We start from the raw sequence: 22,189 nt of genomic DNA on the forward strand, positions 1-22,189 counted from the left end.
TACATATTGAGATGAAGACACGCAAGTCAAAAAAGACTTTTAAACAAAAGTTTTATTTGCTAAAATCCGTCAGGTACATACAGTTATGTAATAAAATCTTTGCGCTAACAACTAACAAAAGCATTTTAAAATGTGCTGTTAACCCAATATGCTATGCTTACTACTCATTATGTTTGTCAATGGTGAGAAAACATTAATTACTCTTTCTACATTTCATCAGTTTCTTATAAATGAAAAACAATCCACTGACAATAAAATCTCAAGTCTTGTCCCTTGAAGCATAAAATAGAAATTAGTTTTGTAATGCATATAAACAGCTTTATAATAGTGATTCCGTGAGAATTTCCAAGCTTGTGATCTACATAACCAACATAATGAGGAAACGGCACACAAGAAATAAGGGGAAAAGCTCTGTACATCTCCAAATCCCTAAAAGGACCAAGGGTGGGGACAAACACAAACATATCTCCACAGAAGAATACATATAAAAAACAGTCTCTACGATCTGTCGGCACCCAGAATTTGGCAAAAGTAACTAGGAACGCAAGGCAAACACCAATGACTAATGGTGATGATACCGTTTATGTCTTAGTAGTTGTGTCTGGCGACTGAGTATAAGAAGTAAGGGTCAGACCCAAATGGAGGCCACAGAGAGTAAATGATTAACAGTTTAAAAAGTGACCTTGCGACCTGCAGGACTTTGACCCTTGATGCTTTGTGGTGCTGCACTATTATAAAGCAACTAGCTCTACTTCAGTCCTGCACAACTGCCTTCCTCTGTCTAAAAGAAACAATACACAAATGAGACACCCAATGTGTATAAGATGTATAATGTAACAAGACCATAGCATCGCTAATTTTTTTTTTTAATGTAGAGAAAACCGCCACTAGAAAATTATATTTCAGGAATCTAAGTACTCTTTTCAAAGCAGACCATAGTCTCACAGTGCTGACCAGGGTCTCTTTTACACCACAAGGCACTCAGAAGAACTGTGTTTATGTTGGGGCAGTATGTATGTGTGTGTGTGTGTGTGTGTGTGTCAACCTGTCCTACTGGGCCTGTAGTGTGGGGGGCAGTTGCATGGCCGCCCCGGGCGGGATGGTCCAGCCCTCCCCTGGGGGCTGGTGGGTCTGCAGCAGGCTGTAGAGCTGCTTGAGGTGCGACACAATGTTGTCCTTGATGTCGGGGATGGAGATCTGCAGACGCACGCTGCCACTGTCGAAGGAGCGCGTGCAGTCGCCGGAGAACATTTCGCTGATCATGCGCGCCACGACTGGGACGATCTGAGTGTACAGAGGACAGGGGAGAGAGTTACATCACAGCTCCAGACAGAACTACCTACACCCAGCTTTCCACAACTCAGCCCTTGTTCAAGTCCATGTTCTAAAGTTCTCACGTCAGGAGTTGTGTTACCTACATGTTACCTGAAACATGCAAATGGGCCATTTCCATGTCACGCATGAGAGACTAAATTTAAGTTCAGCCAAAAGATCACAGTCTTAGTCTTAGTGTGTTACAAATCAATACGCACAATATTGAATGTGAATGTGAATATGAGCACAAAAACAAAAACAACTGATTATGGGTACAGTTATAAATTTGTGCTCGTAATTATAGAGAATCAAGCTTTTCATGACGCAAACATTACACATTACATAACAAACAGGATCAAAACTTGACCTGTGTTTATATTATTGTTCTGTTGTTCAGTATTTGCCGTTGTTTGTTGCTGACCTGACTGATAGTGTAGGGATGGACGTAAGTAGAGTGGACTAACCTGGACCATAATCAGCTTCCTCTCCTGCGGCCTGCCATCAGGCCACTCCTCGCCAAAACACAGGTTGATGTCAAACTCCGGTGGGCTGCCAGACATGCCACGCTGATGGGCAATTACACCTGCACGCACACACACAGACACACACGCGGACACACACACAGGCACACGGACACACACACAGGAACATAAACAAATATGCACAGTTTCAGTTACAGTGTGGTTAAATTCATTGTAGGTCATTTCACACAGCCCATCATGCTTGCATAGTCACAAGGATAGTTTCGATAAGAATTCACAGGGCTGCCTAAAAGTACAACATAAACTGGGCTAACTGCATACCATCTGTCAATGTTTTTCTTTCTATCTAATAGTCTGAACCTCAGGTTTTCTTTTGGGCTATACGAGTTATATGTTTAGGAGTGTTGTAAACAATGTTAATAGATTTCATTAGACAACAAAATTCTACTAAGTGTGATCTACAAAAGAGCTTCAGTTCTATGACACTAACACTAACATTGATCACAATGCATGAATAATAAGTTACATTTCAAAATGCCACATCCATCACTTTTACGACAACCATTTTAAATGACCATGACTTCCTTATGTTATACCAGTGATCTTTGCTTTGTAACACAAGCTCATGATGAGGCTCATATGTGTTTCAGATATACACAGGACAGGTGTTAAAATTCCTTGTGCTATATAGATATCGGAACTCCCCCTATTACCGCCGGTCCCATATTTTCGCCGTCTTGCGTATATGTGTCACTTAATATCCATTTCTATACAAACCAAGACGGTGGATTCCTAAAGAAACGCAAGCTTGAATTTCCCCTTGGGGATCAATAAAGTATCTATCTATCTATCTATCTATCTATCTAAGCACCCACACCATAGGTGTATCTAAAATAGCTATGTACCAAAAATGACATTTGCATCCGCTTGGAGCTCCAGTGGAATTTTAATTTCATGACGAGAATTCTCGGTCCAACCGCTCATGTGCCATTGAAATGGTGTAAATAGGCGACCCACCAGGCCAGCACTAACCTCCGAGCGTGGTAAACAGAGATTTCCAACAGTGGCCAATCAACAACCAAGCCTTATTTACCATTAAAAACAAAATCATCAACAAAGAAACCTTTGTGGGCAAAAACCATCGCTAACAGCAGCCTTCAAGAGCATTTCACTGGGGTTATCAAACAGTGACCCTGTACAAGGCTACCAAGAACCCGGCGGCCTTCAGCTAGCACTCACCACTGAGGAAGGACTCCAGACAGAAAAGTTTGACCTTGCGCTGGCGCTCGATGAGGTTGGGTGCGGTGGGATTGGGTGCGCATGGCCCCGACCAGTACACCTTGCACTGGCAGAGGCGCACGGCGTAGATGTCATGCCCGCTGACCTCCAGGATGAGGCCGCGGTCCATGACGTCCAGCAGGCGGTTGGTGAAGAGCCGCTGCTTCTCGTTGGTGATGTGCTCGGTGGTGGGGAAGCGCAGCTGCTCCAAGCTCACGGGCCCAAACAGCTCCTCCTGGTTGACCATGGGGCCCAGGTCCCCATAGAAGAGGCGGCAGCCCTGCGGGTTGCTCACGTTGATGGTCGGGCACACCTCCTTGCCCCGGTAGCGGAACTGCACCTCCAGGTCAGTCACTAGGAAGAGGGAGAAGACACACATGCTGGGATTTTAAAGATGGACCATCATGATTCCACATCATGAATACGCATGTACAAAATTGTCTTCCTTAATTTCTTCAAAGTAACAATGAACTTATAACTTATAACTTGTTTACAGTGAATGAGTCAGATGCTTTTATCAAAAGCAACACAGGGTCACAATGGTGGATTTGGGAACTGAATCCGGGTTGATTGATTGTCAGACAGTGATACTACCACAGCTTGGAACTACTACATCTAGGACATAAAGTGGACAATGGAGACGAGGATATGTGGCTATTTACTAGGCAGGGAGCTGATCCATGTCTCCGGGGTAGCAAACATCATGGCATCAGGAAGAGTTGGGGGCATCACTATGGGAGGGGGCTGCATCACCACTATGGGTGCTGGTTGAATGTCCATGGGTGGGGGCTGTACGTCCATCTCCACCGGCTCCTCCTTGGGCCACACCTCCACCGAGGATGGGGGGCAACTGGGCGGCTGCATGGGGGACACCGACCCTGGGGGCGTCCAAACCGGGGGGCCCAGGGGGGACGAGCTAGTGCCTGGCAGAGGGAGGACAGTAAGGAGGCCAAGTAAGTAAGTAAGTACTGTAGGTGAGCTTCAGTTTCATTTCTACATTATTTCACTTGTGTGGGATTTGTACATATAAAACATTTTAAAAATCACTGTTTAGTGCCTGTTTCAGATAATAGGGACATGTCTGCTATTCATGTCACAATAAGAGTGTGTGTGTGTGTGTGTGTGTGTGTGTGTGTGTGTGTGTACCATTCTGTTTTGGGTAGGGTGGAAGGGGTTCTGGTGTGTCAGGGTTCTCGTCGTCTCCGTCTGCATCATCTTCCCAAGGCACAGAGCCTGTGGAACCTGCAGATAAAACCCACAGGGTTCAAAGGTCACTGACAAAACAATGCAGGCTTCCATTAACTGATGCAACACCTCTAATGTACCTCTTCAAAACCCTTATCTTTGTCAACTTCTTTATCAGGCTGCTTGTCTGAATGAGTCTTGTATGAATCTCAATGAGAACTTCAGAAAACATACAGTTAATGCAACTGATCCTAGGTCAGTTCTTTTCCAAATACATTTCAACACAACTGCTATTTTGGTAAGGCATGACTGGAGGAACAGGTTGAGTAATTACTTCACAAGCTGCATGAAAATGTCTTGTTCATTCCAACAAGCAAGACAAACCCCCCAGTCACAATCAGCCTGATGAACTGTTGTGCTACCAAGACACAAGGTCCATACCCCAACTTCAACCACAATTTTCTTTTGTTTTGTAGTGTCCTTTTTACTGCCTCATATGACAGCAATCACATTTTCCAAGCCATCTGTTAAGCACTTAAGAGAACTCGATCTCCTTACCAGGGTTGCTAAGAGGCTGCGGAATGTCACAGACGTCGTATATCTTGAGAGGGTTCATAGGCACCTCTTTGGTGCCATCGTAGATGAGATTGAATTCACGGCTTTTGTTAAGAGCACACCGCAGCTGTGCCTTCCACTTGGCTGGGTCTGGCTCATCCACACCTTCCTGGAACTTTCCAGTCTCCACCGCCCAAGCCTGCCAATCCACACATACAAAAAAATACATAAAGAAATACTTATCACTGACATGAAGAGTATCAATATATGTATACAGTATAAAGTCATCTGTATTTAACAGCGGGTTTGGGAATTGCCCGCAATTTATCTACATAGAGACTCATGTTTGGTGACACAAAGTCTGTGTTTGGAAAGTTTTTTTTGTTTAGGAAGATTCCTATCTTCGGAGCCCCAAAAGGGGCATGGTGAAAATGTAATTTTATTGAGAAGGAAATACATTTTTTGAGCTCCTAATGACTTCCCTCACAATAGTTTTGCAATCCCTTGCAATGTTTTAGCGTTCCCTTGCCAAACGGACAGAAAATCTAAACGCAGACCACAATCATGCTCAGATTTTATCTCTGCATCCTTACATCTTCCTAGTCATTTGCATGTAAAAGTCTGGAGAGACCATATAATCTATACATAAAGTCTACATCTACACAATTACAAAACAACAATGCTCTCTTTCACTTGTCTCTGCTAAAAAGGACCGCTTTTGAAGATCCCCTGGGGTGACAACTTCCTAGATTTTGAGCTGTTTAACAATATTCCAACGTGGAGCTGTTCCTCAAAGTTATTCTAGATGGTATGCAGTAAAAAGTATTGAGATGTTTTAAAAGCTTTTAGTCTTCCAGCTTCCAAATGCCATTAAGACACTAGGACACACATCCTCACACATGCCACTGCTAATGTTGCTAGGTGCCACTATTCCATGCGTTACCTTAAAGATGGTGTTCTCCTCCTCGTGTTGGGGGGTGTGGCGGGTGGCATGCTTCCAGGGGATTTGGAAGCGTCTGATCTCACGGTCCAGCCACACCAAACCAGGGTAATTGCTACTGTCCACCTGGGCCACTAGCCATGGCTTCAGCCGCACACGCCGTGGCTGACCAGACATGTCCGCCTGCATTTGGAAAAAACATATACAAGAAGTATGGAGCTGGACTGATGATGCATAATCGACATGAATTGTTGATTACTTCAATGGATGAATATCTTATGAAACTCTTCTGCTTTCAGGCATGCTACTATAAAATGTTGCCATTCTGCACAGTAATACAAGTGCAATTTAACAACATGAAAATACAGACCACCTATGTGTATCAAGAACATAAAATAAGAAAAATACTAATATGAGGATATTTGTATTGTTTAGAATGAATGTGTGATACAACAGTTAGCCTACTAAAACGCATCACTAACAAATCAGAAATGTACATCTTGCCATTGAACATTCCCCTGTAAGCCCACTTCTGTGCCCTTGACGACATATAAACCACTATATTTTCCTTAATCTGTTTTTATAAGCAATTCTCTCTCTCTCACACACACACTCACACACACACACACACACACACACACTCCCCCTCTTCCAATACTTCCTTACAAAGGTTTGCAGTCACCAAGTTAACACCTTGGATTCTGGCGCCTCTACTAAGGGTAGGCTACTCTACTATACTGGCTTTATATGAAGATATTTGCCAAGGCCTGTAGACAGCTATGGTAGAACTCCCTTTGTAATGACATCAAATGTAATCGTAATAACATACCACTTAGTTGCTAAACAATTATGCAGCAGCGGATTATTGTAAATCAATCCTTCTGATCTGAGGCCGAGGTCAGTCGCAACTTTACCAAATGCCTGTGCTATGCTAATTCGTTCAGAGAAAAATGCATTTATTCACCTCAGCAAATACTTCTAAACGTTCTTAAATCAAAGGAAAACTAGGCCTAATTCAGCGGGCCTACACAACCCAATTGCTCCTTTCAGTTAGTGCGCCTAACGAGCATTCGGTTAAAATGTTTTTGTTAAGCTATTGGTGGGCAGTGGCACTTTTCATGTTCGTAAAAAAAGTGAAGTAGCCTACTTGAGAACCACATTAAATGCAAGCTGTTGAAATAATTAACAATCCTATATAAAACAGAACGTGGTCAGAGCATGGTTCCAACGCAGTTGCAGGCAAAGTAGGTTACAAATGTTTTCTGTCGGCATAACACCTGCAGCACCACAAACAACTTACCTGAAAACGTCGCAGACCAGGAAGCACTCTTTTTAAATCCGGGGGGAACTGGGTAAAATATAAAAAATAAATAGCCTAGGCTATTTGGTTGGATTTTAGCCTATCGCTTACGCGTAATCTAAAACTAAAGAGCTTAATCCAATGTGTTTGTAGGGTACCAACACTGCTCGAAGTGACAGCGGGCAAGCCACCACGGTATTCCTTCTCTCCTTCCCGAAACTCAGGTAGGCATGACGTAATATGCGTTTCAGTCTGACACACCTTTACAGCTGTGAGCAGCCGGGAAAATTCCGGTTGAGCTCTTGCTAGAGCACCATCACAGTTGTTTTGGCTACATGGTTCTCTTGTGACTAACCTGAATGGGAAAAAAATGGATATAGGAAAGCGCAGTCCTATATGAAATATAGTGTAGTATATTTGGGCCTACAAATCTATAAATAAATACAGTCTAATTGTTGTTGGACAAAGGATGTGACATCTGTGATGGGGAAATAGGTTAACTTTGCGTAAACATAGTAGGCTACTGAATTTTAGATTAGGCTAGTCTAATTAATAAATTAATCCAATTAATTCGATTTAATTTTAATATTGACCTCAATTGTGATTGTAGTAGCCCAGTACCTTGTTGTTAAGCTTAAATACAGTAAGCACAGTAGTCTATAGCCTAGGCCTACTGCCAATTCCACGTGTAGGCTAAATGTTTAATACTTGTTTGTTTGTGTGAACTAATTAGTCTATTAGCATTAGAGAAACACCACGTGCTATTTCATTGTTTCTACAGTAAGTGCGTGTTGTAACCACGCCCTGAAACTACTCCGGGCGGACGTGGGAGTGCACAGAACCAACGATCCTTGATTGACCCCTCATCAGCTCAACATCATCACAACACAACGGCCATGCATCACAAATGGAACACGCACGTTTTCATATCAAAGACATTTATTTCGAGAAACCCCCAAAACATAATATGATCTCAAAATAAATAGCTTATTTTTTGAAATCTAACTGCAATGTGGACTGCAATCAGTTTTGACCAGGTATAAATCATATTTACACATACAAAAAACTGCAATCTCGAACACCTAATCATACAATCCAGGAAGGCCTGCAAAACCTCCATTTGTAATGTCAGATGTAGGCCTACTTTCTCAATTTACATGGGGCTCTAACTTCAGCAGAGTTAAGTGCACTTTAGATGACTTTCAATGCTGACAATTTAAAAGAGCATTTTGTTTGCAGAGAACATACATGTGTATCTGTGGGCATTGAAAAAAAATCTGATCTGAACCAGTGACATAAGAAAATGCATAAGATAAAATGTATTAACCTATAGGCTTAATGCATTTTCAAGTGTTGATACAAAACTTATGCAAACTCTCTCTCTTAATGATCCATCTTTGCCTGAGCCCATCCTTGACCATATTTGGCAACTAGTAGAAACCATGCATTAACAATGAACGAAGACCATTGGCCCATTCACTCAATGTATGATCTCCCTCTCTCTCTCTCTCTTTCTCTGTATGTGTGTCTTGGCTGCTCTAAAGCTTTGGATGAAGGCACTCTCTTGATCCTTTGGGTCCTATGGTCTATGTTTTTTTACACCATCTCTCCGTGGATCTTGCTGACTATATGAGAGAGATCCAGACTCGCTGTGAATTTCTCCAGGAGCATCTCGTCATTCTGGATGCCCTCCATGAACTCCTCATAGGAAAGTTCACCTGAGAACAACACACACACACACACACACACACACACACACACACACACACACACACACACACACTCACACACACACAAATAGAGAGAGAGAAATAAATATGAAATTGCATGTATACAACTTTAAAAGTACACAAACACACAGGATCAAACACAACTCACACAACAAGGCTGGATCTTTGTTCACGGCCAAGCTTCTAAGTCTTGTGGAATGAATAAGTATGTACAGTACACAAAGATCATGTATTAGTAAAAATAGGATCTGGCGAGGAGCTTTTTTCTTTCTTGGCACAGATCTAGGCCAGACAGTGGAGAGAACCTACTGTAGTGATACTTGTTGGCACACCTTGCCTGTCTAATCCCTACATTGAGCTAATTAGTGAAATGAGATTATTTAATTCCAACAGTGTTATTTTTCACATAAAGGACTAAGGACAAAACAGCTGACTGGGGTAAACAACAGCACCTTAAAGAAAGAAAGTGAAGTGCACTGGCCAATTCTGACTAAATAAACACACTACCGTCTACCACACTACCCACGTACCATCGCCATTGACGTCAATTTTGTCAAACACCATGTTAGTGAAGTCCTCAGCAGACATCTGATCGTCTGTCCTGCTGATGGCACGGATGGACTGAGAGAGTAAAGAAAACAGACTGATTTAGCCTATGATACTGAATTAGTGTATGTACCAAATTCCAACTGCAGTAGAAATAGGGTGATATAGAGGGAGAGGAATTGAAAATGAACACTGGTAAATCATTTCCCTGAAAACAGCAGACATGCAACATGAAACTTACTTCTTCTGTGAATTTCCACAAATATTGCTCCTTCCAAGAGGAAGTTTTACCTATGTTAAACTATTCTAACTGTATATTCAAGTTTACACTTTGTGCAATGCCCTAGCATCCTTCTCTTTAAACTAAGTATTATACAGTATGTGAAATTGTGTCTTCAATCATTTAAGAACTATGCAAATCTTTCTTATATTGCAAAAACACAGACTCTGCTTAACCAGAGGTTTTGCCAATATAAATATTCTAATGCTCTTGCTCTTCTTCTGTATTGCTATTCTTTGCTACCCAACACTAGGCCTGTCTGTGTGCAGTGTGTAAGTACTGTGAAAGTGGCTGCACTGAAAAAAATCCTCACTTAAACCCAAGGTACAGTGCGCTAGCAAAATATTAAGTCTAAGGTAAAATAGAGCAAACATTTCGTGAAAAAGTCTTTTAGTAATTGGTGTGAAATCTTAATTTTGTCTTGAGCCATATCAGTTATTATTTGATCAAATTGGTAATTTTGCACAACCCCGATACTCAAAGTATAGATTCACTCAATACAATGTAGTTAGGATAGGACCACAAGGGGGATTTGAACCAATGAGTATGCTGGCTTGCTATTTTATATTTGTTTAATCAGATGTGCACACAAAACATTTCACCATCAAGTCTTTAAAACACATTCAGTTAGTTTCAATAGTAATTCATGAATGTCAACAAAGGATTGTTTACATCAGAAAACCATGCTTATGACTCACACAAGTCTAATGAAATAAGGAACATGCATATTTCATAGGTGTTTTCTGCAACAATGCCAGTAGGTGTCAGTGTAAAATCAGTAGTCATTCTGATATTATAAGAAATATACATGTTTCTATTATAAATTAGCTGTTAAATTATTTCCTTGAGAGTCTATGTCAAACATGCCTCCTCATACTAAGGACTGCCTATGCTGCTAAGTTAAGACATTTGAAATAAAAAAAGCAAAGGACAAAAGATAAATCTTACCTTTATGATGAGGAGCAGTTCATCACGGTCAATGCAACCGCTGCCATCAACATCGTATAGTTTGAAGTACCAGCGCAGCTTCTGCTCCACACCCGCTTTCAACACCAGACTCAGGGCTGCTACGTACTCCATGAAATCAATAAAGCCATCCTACATGGGAAAAATATACAGACGGTTTACTTTTTCAAACCTGCTCTCTCTCTCTCTCTCTCTCTCACTCTTTCTCTGTCTCTCTCTCTCTCTGTGCAGAGGTCAACAATATAACTGGTATTATAAATTGCTTTTCATCATAAGTGATGAAGTAAAATAAAATAATTGCAACTGTCAAACGGTCTTTCATGGCAGCAGAACTTCCAAAAGAATTTAAAGGTGCAGTCAGCGATCATACGCACAAGCTCATCAAAAATATTTTGCATTCAGCAATCATCTCCTCATGATTCGCTACCTGCCCATTCCGTGAGTAGGCCTACACTGTAAAAAAATGGTGTCTGCTGGCAGCAAAGGCTCCGAAAGCTATAGCAACAAAGTGGGTGCCTGTCCCCCAAACAAAAACTCTGTGAGTTTCTTTGGGAATACTGAAAGGAGGGGTGAGCTACCTCTCTGGTGTATTTTGTTAGGTCCTTGGTTGAAATATAATGTACGTTGTTTTGGACAAAAGCATCTGCTGCTAACTTTAAATATAAACATAAACATAAACAAATGTGACTTCCTGCATAATCACTGACTGCACCTTTAAAGCAGAATTTACAATTAGCAAAATGGTGTGTTGGGAAATACTTGCTTTGAGTATTCATCTGTTGTGTGGTGCACCTGATATCATTCATGTCAAAATTGTGTGGATTTATCTCAAACCATGTTTGACCATATGTGTTGAATTACTTTGACATCTAACCAAGACAGCTTATAGGTCATTAAAAGGATGACCCATCTTTTAGGGCAAACGACTAAATGGCTTAACTGGTTGCCCTCATGGTCTTCATAAACCCAATTACCAACATACATAATCCACCTCTTAGGGCTATATTGTCCCACTTAAATAGGCTGTCTTGTGGACTACAGTTTTGATTATATTTTTTGCATCGTTCCTCAAACAGATAGCTGCACACATAGCTTACCTCTGGAAATTATTTGTACTGACAATGAAAGTGTTTGAGGAAATGTAGCCTAAGCATACTAATATTAAAATAAATGGGAATTCAAAATAATTATAGCCTACAGGAAATCACAGATGTAGGCACAAACACAACATACAACATGACACTGTCACATTTGGAAAACATTTTACTGAATGCCAGTGTTTACCAATGGATTAAAGCAACACAGTGTAGTCTTTAAAACAGTCTATTATATTTAGACCATATGTAGGCCAGTGTTTATGTGCATCAACATAGAACAGGATGAGAAGCATTGCATGAAAGTGCGCCTAACTCAAAATAAAGTCATAGGACACAGACATGGACACACTACAGGCCAATAATCTTCGTTTGGAGTTGTCGGCGCACAAGATGCTGTTGCGCCACCGCACGGTTTTCATATAGCAGGTTGAGCCGTCTTTACGGCGTTAAGCTCAACCCGTGAGTGGTTTCGTGCTACATGAGGTCATGGCATCCGAATGAGGATCATGTCAGGACATTGTTGCATTGGAATATGTTTACCTGTCATATTTAACTCTTTTCCCATTGGCCTTCATCGTGTAGGTTCAAGAAATGATTATTTAGCCTACCAGGTCATGGCAGTAATTAATCCCATCATTATGAAAGTCTGACTGAGGTTTTATAGATATTAGGCTATGCTCAGTGTAGGCTACTCTCTCATTTTAAATGAGAGACAAATAACCAAGGGATTTCGAAATAGCATTTGATAGATTATCGCACCTTTATACCTATTATGCACCTCTCACTGTTGTGGGAATAACTACATTTTATGGTAGGCCTAAACTAAAGACCGCAAACAATTGGTTCTAAAACAGAAAGAAATATGCATTCTTACGTCATTCATGTCGAAGGTTGAGAACATCGACCGGACGTATGCGTCGCAACTCTCCGACAACTTTTTCAGACCAAAAAACTGTTTGAATTCATAATAAGTCAGAAGTCCCGACGGACATTCCGTCATAAATTTCCTGTACCACTGATGACTTTCGCATGCGTAGAGGTCATCCAGCGAGCTTTCGTTATTCCCCATATTTTGTGCTGCTACTGGGATACAAAAGAATCCGAATTTAAAATGTCCACGAAAAAGGATAACACAACATCCCACAGGTGAACCCCTGATGGTGTGACTGAACTGTCAAGAAGTGGTGAGGTCCTGATGAAAGGGAATCCTTTCACCGACCAATAAGAACTACGTGTGCCGGGACACTAATCAGCTCTCATGTCTTTGGATGCAACCTGTTGATGTAATGCGTCACAGCACTCCTGACATGATAGGCTATTAAAGAAGTAAATCTTCAACTTGGTGCGCTGTAGAGGCTACGTGACACAGTGACGAGACAGAGTAAGAATATGCCCTCATATGCTGAAATTATTTTACACCATTCTAAATTCTTACACCTGTAAGATATTAAAGATGTATCTTTAAAAGGCTCTTTATAGAAATTACTTTATGTCAAAGACATAATTCTTATTGCTCTGGTAATGTTTGGCCATTAGAACAAATAGCCTAAACATCAAGAATAGGCCTACGTCAACTTGGTGGCTTTATTTTGGGGCAGATTTTTGCTGAGCTGATGCAGATGTAGGAATGTTATTTTTCCACATGACTGGGTTGCTGGTAGGAATACCAATGGTCTTGCGCCTGTGGTCAGTGTCCCTGGAGAAGCGGTAGCCACAGGTGGGCTTCACCGCACTGTAGAATGGGATGAGGGAGTTGGTGTGGATGTTGGTCAGTGTTGACTCCTTGGCGGCTGTTTGTGATTCCTGGTTGTGGTCACAGGAGCATGCAGGGGACAGCTGCACTTGATCTTGCTGCCTCTGCCACCAGGAGAAGACCAGCAGGTTCAGCTGCTTATCCACCACTTTGTTCTTGCTGGCATTGATGGGTATGATGGTCTTCAGTGGGTTCACTGGTGTCTGGGGGCGGGTTGGGGTTAAAGGGTAAAGCAAACTCCAATGTTAAGTAAATAGGCACTCTTGATTATATTCAATAATGGAATGGACATTTTTTTTACTCCATTAAATTTGTGTGCTGTTTGACATATTTTGTAGAGCTTCTCTGAAAACTAACTCACTGGTTCTTTGGTAACTGAAAACATGACATTTAAAAAATAGGGAATAGATGTTTGTGGTTAGCATACATTGAAGAAATTATCATTGCCGTACAACCTATTTGTATCTGAAATGTAAATTCTGAAGTCATTTTCCTTGCTGATTGGCTACATTTGTAATTCATGATGAGATCATGTTTACCTCTTTAGACTTTAGGTCATCAATTACCAAAATCTGTAACTAGCAGTGTGGCAAGGAATACAATGTAATCATTCTCCATAGGAATACCAGCAGAACAGCTGTGTTGCTTTTATTCAAAGCTTTTAGGGATTAGTGCCCCAAAAGGGAACGTTCCCACCTGCCTGTCCATCCATTCTCTGCCAGAGATAATAATCTCTGATTACTTTGGCTCCCTACCCTATTGGCTCCCATTCTAAGAACCTCAAAACAGGTGTCACTTTACCTGAGATCTCTTACAAGCTTCTCTACACGGTGTCATCTCCATGGCAATGGCAAGAACGGTGGACAAGTGCAGAGGAAACTTGCTGAGGAAACCTCCAGAAAGCTGTGCCTGTCACCCTAACCTTTGGTTACCCCTCAGAAACCTGACAGTGTCTGGAAGGACCAGACTGGAAAATTTTTCTCTAGATGCTGTTTATCTCCATGGCTGGCTTTATGACATCATAGTGAAAATGACATCAGCATACATAATGTAGGCTAATGTCAGAGATGGTTCTAAAGATGGTTCTAAAGTGTTCTAAAGGATCTTTGGTAATGCTAAGTTACAAAGGAGTTTTTGGAGAACTTTAGACATTCATATATATCATATATATCTTTCCCTGAATGCCATTAATTCTGCATGTTAAATGTATGCCGCTAAGAGAGTGTGAAATTCATGTGGAGTAGCCTACAGTATCTCGTAACTCTCCCAATTATCACCACTTTTGTTCGGAAATTCTAAAACAACGATGTTTTTTAACACTTCAAAATAACATTTGCTAAATGAACCTTACATTTTTAAGTAGCCATATGTGTGTGTAGATTTGAACAAAATCTGGTTTGGTTTTTAACGGGAGCATTTACTGCCTGAAACAGTGGTCCCCAAACTACGGCCCGCGGCCGGATATGGCCCGCCACCTCATTTTGGGTGGCCCCCCCAAAACATGTCTGTGGTATATAGCATCTGGCCCGCACGGGAGTACGACATCGTCAAACTATAACCTCCGTAATTTCCCCCATTCATTCTCTATGTGGCGAGTCTAACAATACACATGTAATACTCTTTTTGTCCACTGGTGGTTGTTTTGTCGCTGTTTCGCGTTTGCCATCGAAAACGGAATGAACCTACCTGCAAACAATGTAAGAAGTGAAAGTTAGAATGGTGGTCATTTCAGATGTTTTTGCCAGCAACTCTCATAGTTTGAGAACTTTAAATTATTTGTAGGATATTGCTTGTTCACAACTTAAGCTGTGTATGCAAAGACACAGAGTTCACATATTTTAAATAAAATATACTTTTGGGAATGCTAAAGTCTTTTTATTAGTATTATTTCATTTGAGCTACATTTTACATGGTATGATGGCAATATAAACACAGCTAACAATGGAATTAAATTGCAGTAGTCTATGATTAAATGTAATGGAATATTCAACTGTTGTTGTTCACAGCACAAAGCTATTTATGGTTACTGATATACTCCGAGTCTCTGGCCCTCTCTTAGAGCCAGGCATAGTGAGCTGGCCCTCGGAAGAAAAAGTTTGGGGACCACTGGCCTGAAATATCCGATTACGCTCGGAGTTATAGGCTAGTGCTGGCCTGATGGGTCCCCTATTTACGCCATTTCAACGGCACATGAATGGTTAGAACGATAATTCTCGTCATGAAATTAAAATTCCACTGGAGCTCCAAGCGGATGTGTACACGCAGCCTTACAACACTGTTTACAGCTCTTCGAGTCACGGTAAAATGTCATTTTTGGTACATAGCTAATTTAGTTACACCTATGGTGTGAGTGCTTGCGTTTCTTTAGGAATTCGCCGTCTTGGTTTGTATAGAAATGGATATTAAGTGACACATACACGCAAGATGGCAGAAATACAGGGCCGACGGTAATAGTATAAGTATATAGGCTAGGCCTATACTCTTTTGATCCCGTGAGGGAAATTTGGTCTCTGCATTTATCCCAATCCGTGAATTAGTGAAACACACTCAGCACACAGTGAACACACAGTGAGGTGAAGCACACACTAATCCCGGCGCAGTGAGCTGCCTGCAACAACAGCGGCGCTCGGGGAGCAGTGAGGGGTTAGGTGCCTTGCTTAAGGGCACTTCAGCTGTGCCTACTGGTCGGGGTTCGAACCGGCAACCCTCCGGTTACAAGTCCAAAACACTAACCAGTAGGCCACGGCTGCCCTGTTTGGTTGGGCCGGTCAGCATGCGTCAAGTGCGAGCTGGTAAAAGTTAAAGGAGACATATTATACCTCTTTTTAAACAAGTTAGAATAGGTCTATGGGCTATACAAAACATGTTCATAGTTTTTTGCACAAAATCAATCTCACATAAAGAGATCTCTGCAGCCTCTATTCTTGCCAGCTTCAGTCCCTTTCAGAATGAGCCGTTTAAGGACTCTGTCACTTTTATGCAAATAAGATACTGCTGGCCACGCCCCACCTGTCAGATGTTTACGCTGTTCGTTCTCTTCAAGTGAAAACCTCCACTGCTTGAGTGAAAATGACGGAATACAGAGGCGCACTCTAGCCCAACATTTTCGACCCAGAGTCGGACCCAGATCAAGATGAAGAGGAGCCACCTGCAGAAACACCTTCACAAATGCTGCAAGTAGTTTTTAAATGGTTTGTGAACTTTTTAAATCAATGTATTTGCTATCTCTCCTAAGTGCCAAATTAGTCTTGGCTATTAGCCTTTATCCTGTTCAGCCTGTTACGAAGTAAACGTAATGTAATTTTTCGTGACAAAGCCAGTCTTTTTACAATATTTAACATTTGCTTGTATTTGAAACTTCACTAGATTCACAGCAGTTGATTAGCTTTTATTATTATTATTTTAATTATATATAGGTGTGCTTGTGGAAATTGTTGGGCAATGCCAACTGAGGCAGAGTATATGCTGCCAGGAGATTACACAGGTAACTTTTCTAAGCTACAGAAAGGCCTGCAAATATGTTACCGTGTTACTAACTTATTTACAAATGAGCTAGCGAGTATGCTGCCATACTCACTAATTTACAAATAATGCTAGGGACTGTGCTAGCATAGCACTCACCTTACCATACCATTATAGATCATACGACGTGTGCAGCAGACGGGTTCATACCCGGTGTGCCTGAATGTTTATTCTCTTCAGAATGCACTGAACATATACAGAGCTGACCATGGGGCCTTACGGCTACGGGGAGAGCAGTATGTGTTATTTACTAAGCTACTTATTAGTTTTCCCCAGTGTTTATAAGTGACAGGCTACCATTTTTATCAGCAAAAGCAGATGTTAGTCTTACTAATGTTCATAGGTCACTAATGGCCTTACACACCAACACATGCCCCAATTGTTGTTTTCTTTCTTTTTATGTATGGCTATTGTCTCACATATCAAACATACACTCGTGACACATTTAAGACATTACAATATATTTATTACACAAAACAGAAATAAAACATGACATATGCAATATGACAATTGCACTTTGCACTTTTGACAGAACTGACAGATTATGTAACCTGCTAACTACTGCAATGTTTTTTTTTGTTTTTTTTAGTCGTTACAGATAGCTTGCCTACAGGAGCTTTGTCAGTTGGTGTTGGGGATTCCTTGGATGCAGAATAAGGGTCGTCATCCGTCATGTGTGGTCCTGCGTGTTCGTCGGGAGTTTCCTGACAGCCAAGGACAATACGTGGGCTTCAAACTGCCTCCCCTGGATTGAAGCGAGACACATAGTTGGCGATCACCTCCTCCTTCTCTGGGTGCTCAAACTCTGAGGAGAGGTCCGGAGGAATGCTTATTTTCAGGAGTTCCTCCCTGTATGCTTCTTGGTCCACAAAGACCTCGCCCATGATGAAGCCCATCAAGTCTTCCACATACCCTGTGCAATATTTCACACTTCGTAACTATGTACATAGTTTGTAAAGTATTTCATTGTACATTTATTTATTGTTTTGTTCATTGTAAAAGACACCATAGTGCAATAGCATGCAAAATGAACAGATCTTTTATTGTTGATAAATAAAAAAATATGTAACTTACGGAATGTTGTCTCGGTTTTGATGGGTTTCACCCTGCACTCTCCCTTCCTGTACTTTGGGAAATGCATCCTGTAGAGAGGGTCCCCAGAGGATAAGGTGGCCTGGTCTCGTGCAGCATCCTCATTGTAATGCAGAGCAGCCAGGTAGAGTCTTGCGCAGTAAAGAGAAAACCAAACATGAAAATAATGGCATGCACATAATATGCACGTTTACTTTGAGCTAAAAACTGAGGCTACAACTTCTTGCACTGTCAGTACTATATCTCGCTTTATTTACAACAGCAAACATTAGCCTAGACTAAGAGCTTACTGGCCACCTTCATTGTAGATAACATGACCATATCTAACTCATCAGTAAGGACAAAACGACTACAAATTGTGACAAACCCTTGCAGCTTAAATGAAATAGAGCTATAGGGGAAATGTGCAAACACTGGATAACGTTATGCTACAAGCTAACATTAGCTTATACTAAGGGCTTTTAGCTGTTGGTTGCCTCAATTGTGGATAACATGACAATATTTAATGGAGGTCTAGCGTCTAGACAACATTTTAACAATCATTACTTTCAGATATTATTGACTGGGATTGTCAGATATGACTCGATCGGCTGTGTGCTGCATTTGCAATTTGGAATGGAGAAAATGCTCACTCCAAGCAGATGCAGGGCTAACGTTTGTACGCAGTAATGTTTGCGTTAGCTTGTGCTAAATGACAAAACACGAACAACCTAACGTTAGTTCATGCGTAACTGCGATAGGAACACAAAAGTCATTATTTGAAAGTACTTGTCTCTCATCTTGTGACTTGCCACGGACAGTAGGTACAGATCCCTCTGTCAAACGAAGTTTGATGGCTAATCCCTCAGTGTAACGTTACTGTTCTAGGTTTTCAAAGCAGTCTGCCTTGAAGTGGTTCCACACACAAGATTTTTGTGACTGTTGCTGGAACATGGCCATCGAAAATGAAATGGAACCACTCGGTTCTTCTGTTCTCTTTGGCTGGGAGAAAGTGCAAGGATTTGTGTTGTTCTGTGCAGCCAACAACACAACACTTCATGTGTGTATTGCTTGTAGCCATTGCGCTCGGTGTCTGTGCTTGTTAAACCAGCAAACTAATGGCGGATCTTCAACTAATCGAGTGGGTGGGGCTATGTGGGGGTTGAGAGGTGAGGGGTGGCGCCAGGGTGGTTCTATGCAAATTCCCTTATTTTGACGTCAGTATAAAGGAGCCAGAAAATGGCTCCTAGAAGCCTATGATTCCTGACACCAAAATCGTTCAACTGACTCACAGAAAACGGATGGATGGCTTTTTTTAGCGCTTGGAGTGTTATTAGAAGCTGTAGAGACCCAAATGGAGGTACAAAAGGATGCAGAAAGTGAAATTTGCAAAATATGTCCCCTTTAATTCATACTGGAGTCAGAATCCTCGTTTTCCGCGTCAAGCACAACTTGTTAAAAGTTGTACGAAAGTTCATTCATACTGGTCGGCGCATAGTTTTGCTCTCAGCGTCAAGCACAACTTAAGTTGCACGAGAGGAGTTCATTCATACTGGTCGGCGTATAGCCTTTGCTCTCAGCGTCAAGCACAACTTGTTAAAAGTTGCACGAGAGGAGTTCTTTCATACTGGTCTGCGCATAGCCTTTGTTCTCAGCGTCAAGCACAACTTGTTAAAAGTTGGACGAGAGTAGTTCATTCATACTGGTCGGCGCATCGCCTTTGTTCTCAGACGAAAGCAGAGACGTCGTAAGCTGGAGCAGCGAGAGTTTTTCATTCACACTGGCGAATTGCTGTATTGCTGTAAACAGGAACGACACCAAGTGCTCCTAGGTGTAATTGCCGCTTTCCCCCATCGTAATTTTAAGAATTGTACTGTACCTCCAAGACTCATTGTACATATTTTAACCAAACCATTTGCAATAATAAATTGAGATTATTTTGGTATACCAGTCTCTTTTTCCCTCTTTGAATCCTTTAAGATACCTGTGGAAGGGAACTAGGCAATGCTATTCATGAATAGTTCCATTATGTTGTCCAGATGTAACATAATGGACATATAACCAAACTCCACTGTACAATAGAGACAGTAGGAGATAAGAAAAACTAACAAAACGAAATACTAAATATACTTTATAAATTAAATGTAAAAAATCCAGTGTGCTTGAGGGTGATCAAGCATGAGACGCTTGTAGTGACAGGGCCTGTAGTTCTGTGTGCATGGTGAGGTGCTAAAGAGAGTGAGTGTCATGGTGAAGGTGCAAAAGTAGTCCAACAGTAGTCCTGTTCTGTGTGTATGGTAAGGTGCTCAAGAGAGTGAGTGTCATGGTGAAGGTGCAAAAAGTAGTCCAACAGTAGCCCTTTAGTTATGTGTGCATGGTAAGGTGTTCAAGAGAGTGAGTGTCATGGTGAAGGTGAAGGTGCAAAAAATAGTCCAACATTAGACCAACAGTGCAACAGTGCAATAATAAAGTCTAGAGACCAGCATAAATAATACAATTAGGAGAGTAAAGTATAATGTAGACAAGGTAATATAAAAAACTATAAAAAACTGTCCACAACAGACTGGTAGAACATCCTGAGGAGCTTGCTGCACACATTGAAGGACCGCAGCCTCCTCAGGAAGTACAGCCTGCTCTGCCCTTGTAGAGTGCGTCAGTGTTGGCTGACCAGTCCAGCTTATTGTCCAGGTGGAGACCCAGATACTTGTAGGTGCTTACCACCTCCACATTGACCCCATCAATGGAGACTGGTAGCAGAGCGGGCTTAGACCTGCGGAAATCCACCACCATCTCCTTGGTCTTTGAAGTGTTGAGTTGAAGGTGATTGAGTTTGTACCATTGCACAAAGTCCTCCACCAGGCTCCTGTACTCCTCCTCTTGCTCGTCCCTGATACACCTCACAATTGCAGTATCGTCAGAAAATTTCTGCATGTGGCATGACTCGGTGTTGTAGCAGAAGTCAGATGTGTACAGGGTGAACAGGACTGGAGAGAGCACAGTTCCCTGTGGCGCTCCGGTGCTGCTGATCACAGTGTCAGAGAGACAGTTCTTCAGTCTGACGAACTGTGGTTGCTCGGTCAGGTAGTCTGTAATCCAGGTTACCAGGTGAGCGTCCACACCCATCTGCAAGAGCTTGTCTCCCAGTCTGAGGGGTTTGATGGTGTTAAAAGCACTTGAGAAATCAAAGAACATGATTCTCACAGCACTTTCCCCCTTGTCTAGGTGAGAATGTGTCCTGTGTAGAAGATAAGTGATGGCATCTTCCACGCCCACTTTCTCCTGGTATGCAAACTGTAACGGGTCTAGTGCATGGCTTACCTGGGGTCTGAGCATACCTAAGACCAGTCGCTCCAGTGTCACATGTGATGTTAGATTGACAGGCCTGAAGTCATTATAACTCACTGGGGTGTGGCTTCTTAGGGACGGGGGTGAGACATGATGTCTTCCATAGTGTTGGAACTTGTCCGAGACGTAGACTCCAGTTGAAGATGTGCTTCAGTGGCTCCCCCAGTTCAGCAGCACAAGTGCTAGTGTTACCTAAAAAATAAATAGAAACATATAACATCATTAGCAGCATACATAGACACACACAGTCATACATACCCAGTCATTGCATAAAAAAGTATGAACACACAGGCATTGCATAAAAACAGTATGAACATTCATCTGCAAGCCTGCATACTATCTGTCATTGCATTGATCCATTAAACATCTGAATCCATATTGATGACCTTCTGGAGCACTTTCCTCTGAACCGCTGTGCAGCTAGTGTACCATACACATATGCAGTATGTTAGTATGCTCTCAATGGAGGCTCGGTGCAAGGACACCAGCAGTCTTTGTGCGATGTTATTCCTCCTGATATTATCAGAAAGTACAGTCTCTGCTGAGCCTTTTTCGACAGCTCAGAGGTGTTCACACTCCAGGATAGGTCCTCCTCGATATGGACTCCCAGGAAGTGTAAGTCTGCCACCCTCTCCACACAGTCCCCACTGATGATTAATGGTGGGATCTCTGTTTTCTTTCTCCTGTAGTCTCAAGATGATAAATCTCATCTATGATCTCCAGGGGGGAGACTTGCCCTCCCCCCTGGAGATGAGCCACCACTGTGGTGTCATCTGCGAACTTCACCATGGTGTTGCTGTGATGGAGTCGTGTGTGTAGAAGGAA

The 22,189-nt window shown here is 41.9% G+C and overlaps 2 protein-coding genes and 1 long non-coding RNA gene across 3 annotated transcripts; 1 reads left to right on the forward strand and 2 right to left on the reverse strand.

The window, feature by feature from the left end:
* Positions 1-34: 34 nt before the first annotated feature.
* irf6 (interferon regulatory factor 6) lies at positions 35-7,261 on the reverse strand. The gene is made up of 8 exons (XM_076269052.1): positions 7,055-7,261; positions 5,758-5,937; positions 4,818-5,013; positions 4,221-4,316; positions 3,737-3,997; positions 3,036-3,428; positions 1,779-1,897; positions 35-1,284 (listed from the first exon to the last, which is right to left on the reverse strand). Exons 2-8 carry the CDS (start codon positions 5,929-5,931, stop codon positions 1,051-1,053), a joined length of 1,473 nt encoding a protein of 490 aa, XP_076125167.1. The 5' UTR covers positions 5,932-5,937; positions 7,055-7,261; the 3' UTR covers positions 35-1,050.
* LOC143104766 (uncharacterized) lies at positions 7,186-8,059 on the forward strand. The gene is made up of 2 exons (XR_012983127.1): positions 7,186-7,278; positions 7,836-8,059. It is a non-coding gene; the product is annotated as an uncharacterized LOC143104766 (long non-coding RNA).
* A 591-nt stretch (positions 8,060-8,650) lies between these two features.
* LOC143104829 (guanylyl cyclase-activating protein 1-like) lies at positions 8,651-12,742 on the reverse strand. The gene is made up of 4 exons (XM_076269163.1): positions 12,548-12,742; positions 10,559-10,708; positions 9,315-9,405; positions 8,651-8,772 (listed from the first exon to the last, which is right to left on the reverse strand). Exons 1-4 carry the CDS (start codon positions 12,740-12,742, stop codon positions 8,651-8,653), a joined length of 558 nt encoding a protein of 185 aa, XP_076125278.1.
* Between the last annotated feature and the right edge of the window lie 9,447 nt (positions 12,743-22,189).

The sequence above is a fragment of the Alosa pseudoharengus genome, unplaced genomic scaffold (genome assembly GCF_046254945.1).
Source record: "Alosa pseudoharengus isolate Yale_2024_CS ecotype anadromous, Long Island Sound unplaced genomic scaffold, YU_APseudo_1.1 YU_APseudo_1.1_scf_5, whole genome shotgun sequence".
NCBI lineage: Eukaryota > Metazoa > Chordata > Actinopteri > Clupeiformes > Clupeidae > Alosa > Alosa pseudoharengus.

Excerpts from the sequence above, each read along its gene's own strand:
- LOC143104829 (XM_076269163.1), bottom strand. The coding sequence starts at position 12,742 with ATGGGGAATAACGAAAGCTCGCTGGATGACCTCTACGCATGCGAAAGT. Across the intron at positions 10,709-12,547 it reads CAACCTTCGACATGAATGAC|GATGGCTTTATTGATTTCAT; the intron begins GTAAGAATGCAT and ends TTTCCCATGTAG. Across the intron at positions 9,406-10,558 it reads AACTGCTCCTCATCATAAAG|TCCATCCGTGCCATCAGCAG; the intron begins GTAAGATTTATC and ends TTACTCTCTCAG.
- irf6 (XM_076269052.1), bottom strand. The coding sequence starts at position 5,931 with ATGTCTGGTCAGCCACGGCGTGTGCGGCTGAAGCCATGGCTAGTGGCC. Across the intron at positions 5,014-5,757 it reads AGGAGAACACCATCTTTAAG|GCTTGGGCGGTGGAGACTGG; the intron begins GTAACGCATGGA and ends GTGGATTGGCAG. Across the intron at positions 3,429-3,736 it reads ATGGATCAGCTCCCTGCCTA|TGACTGACCTGGAGGTGCAG; the intron begins GTAAATAGCCAC and ends CCCTCTTCCTAG.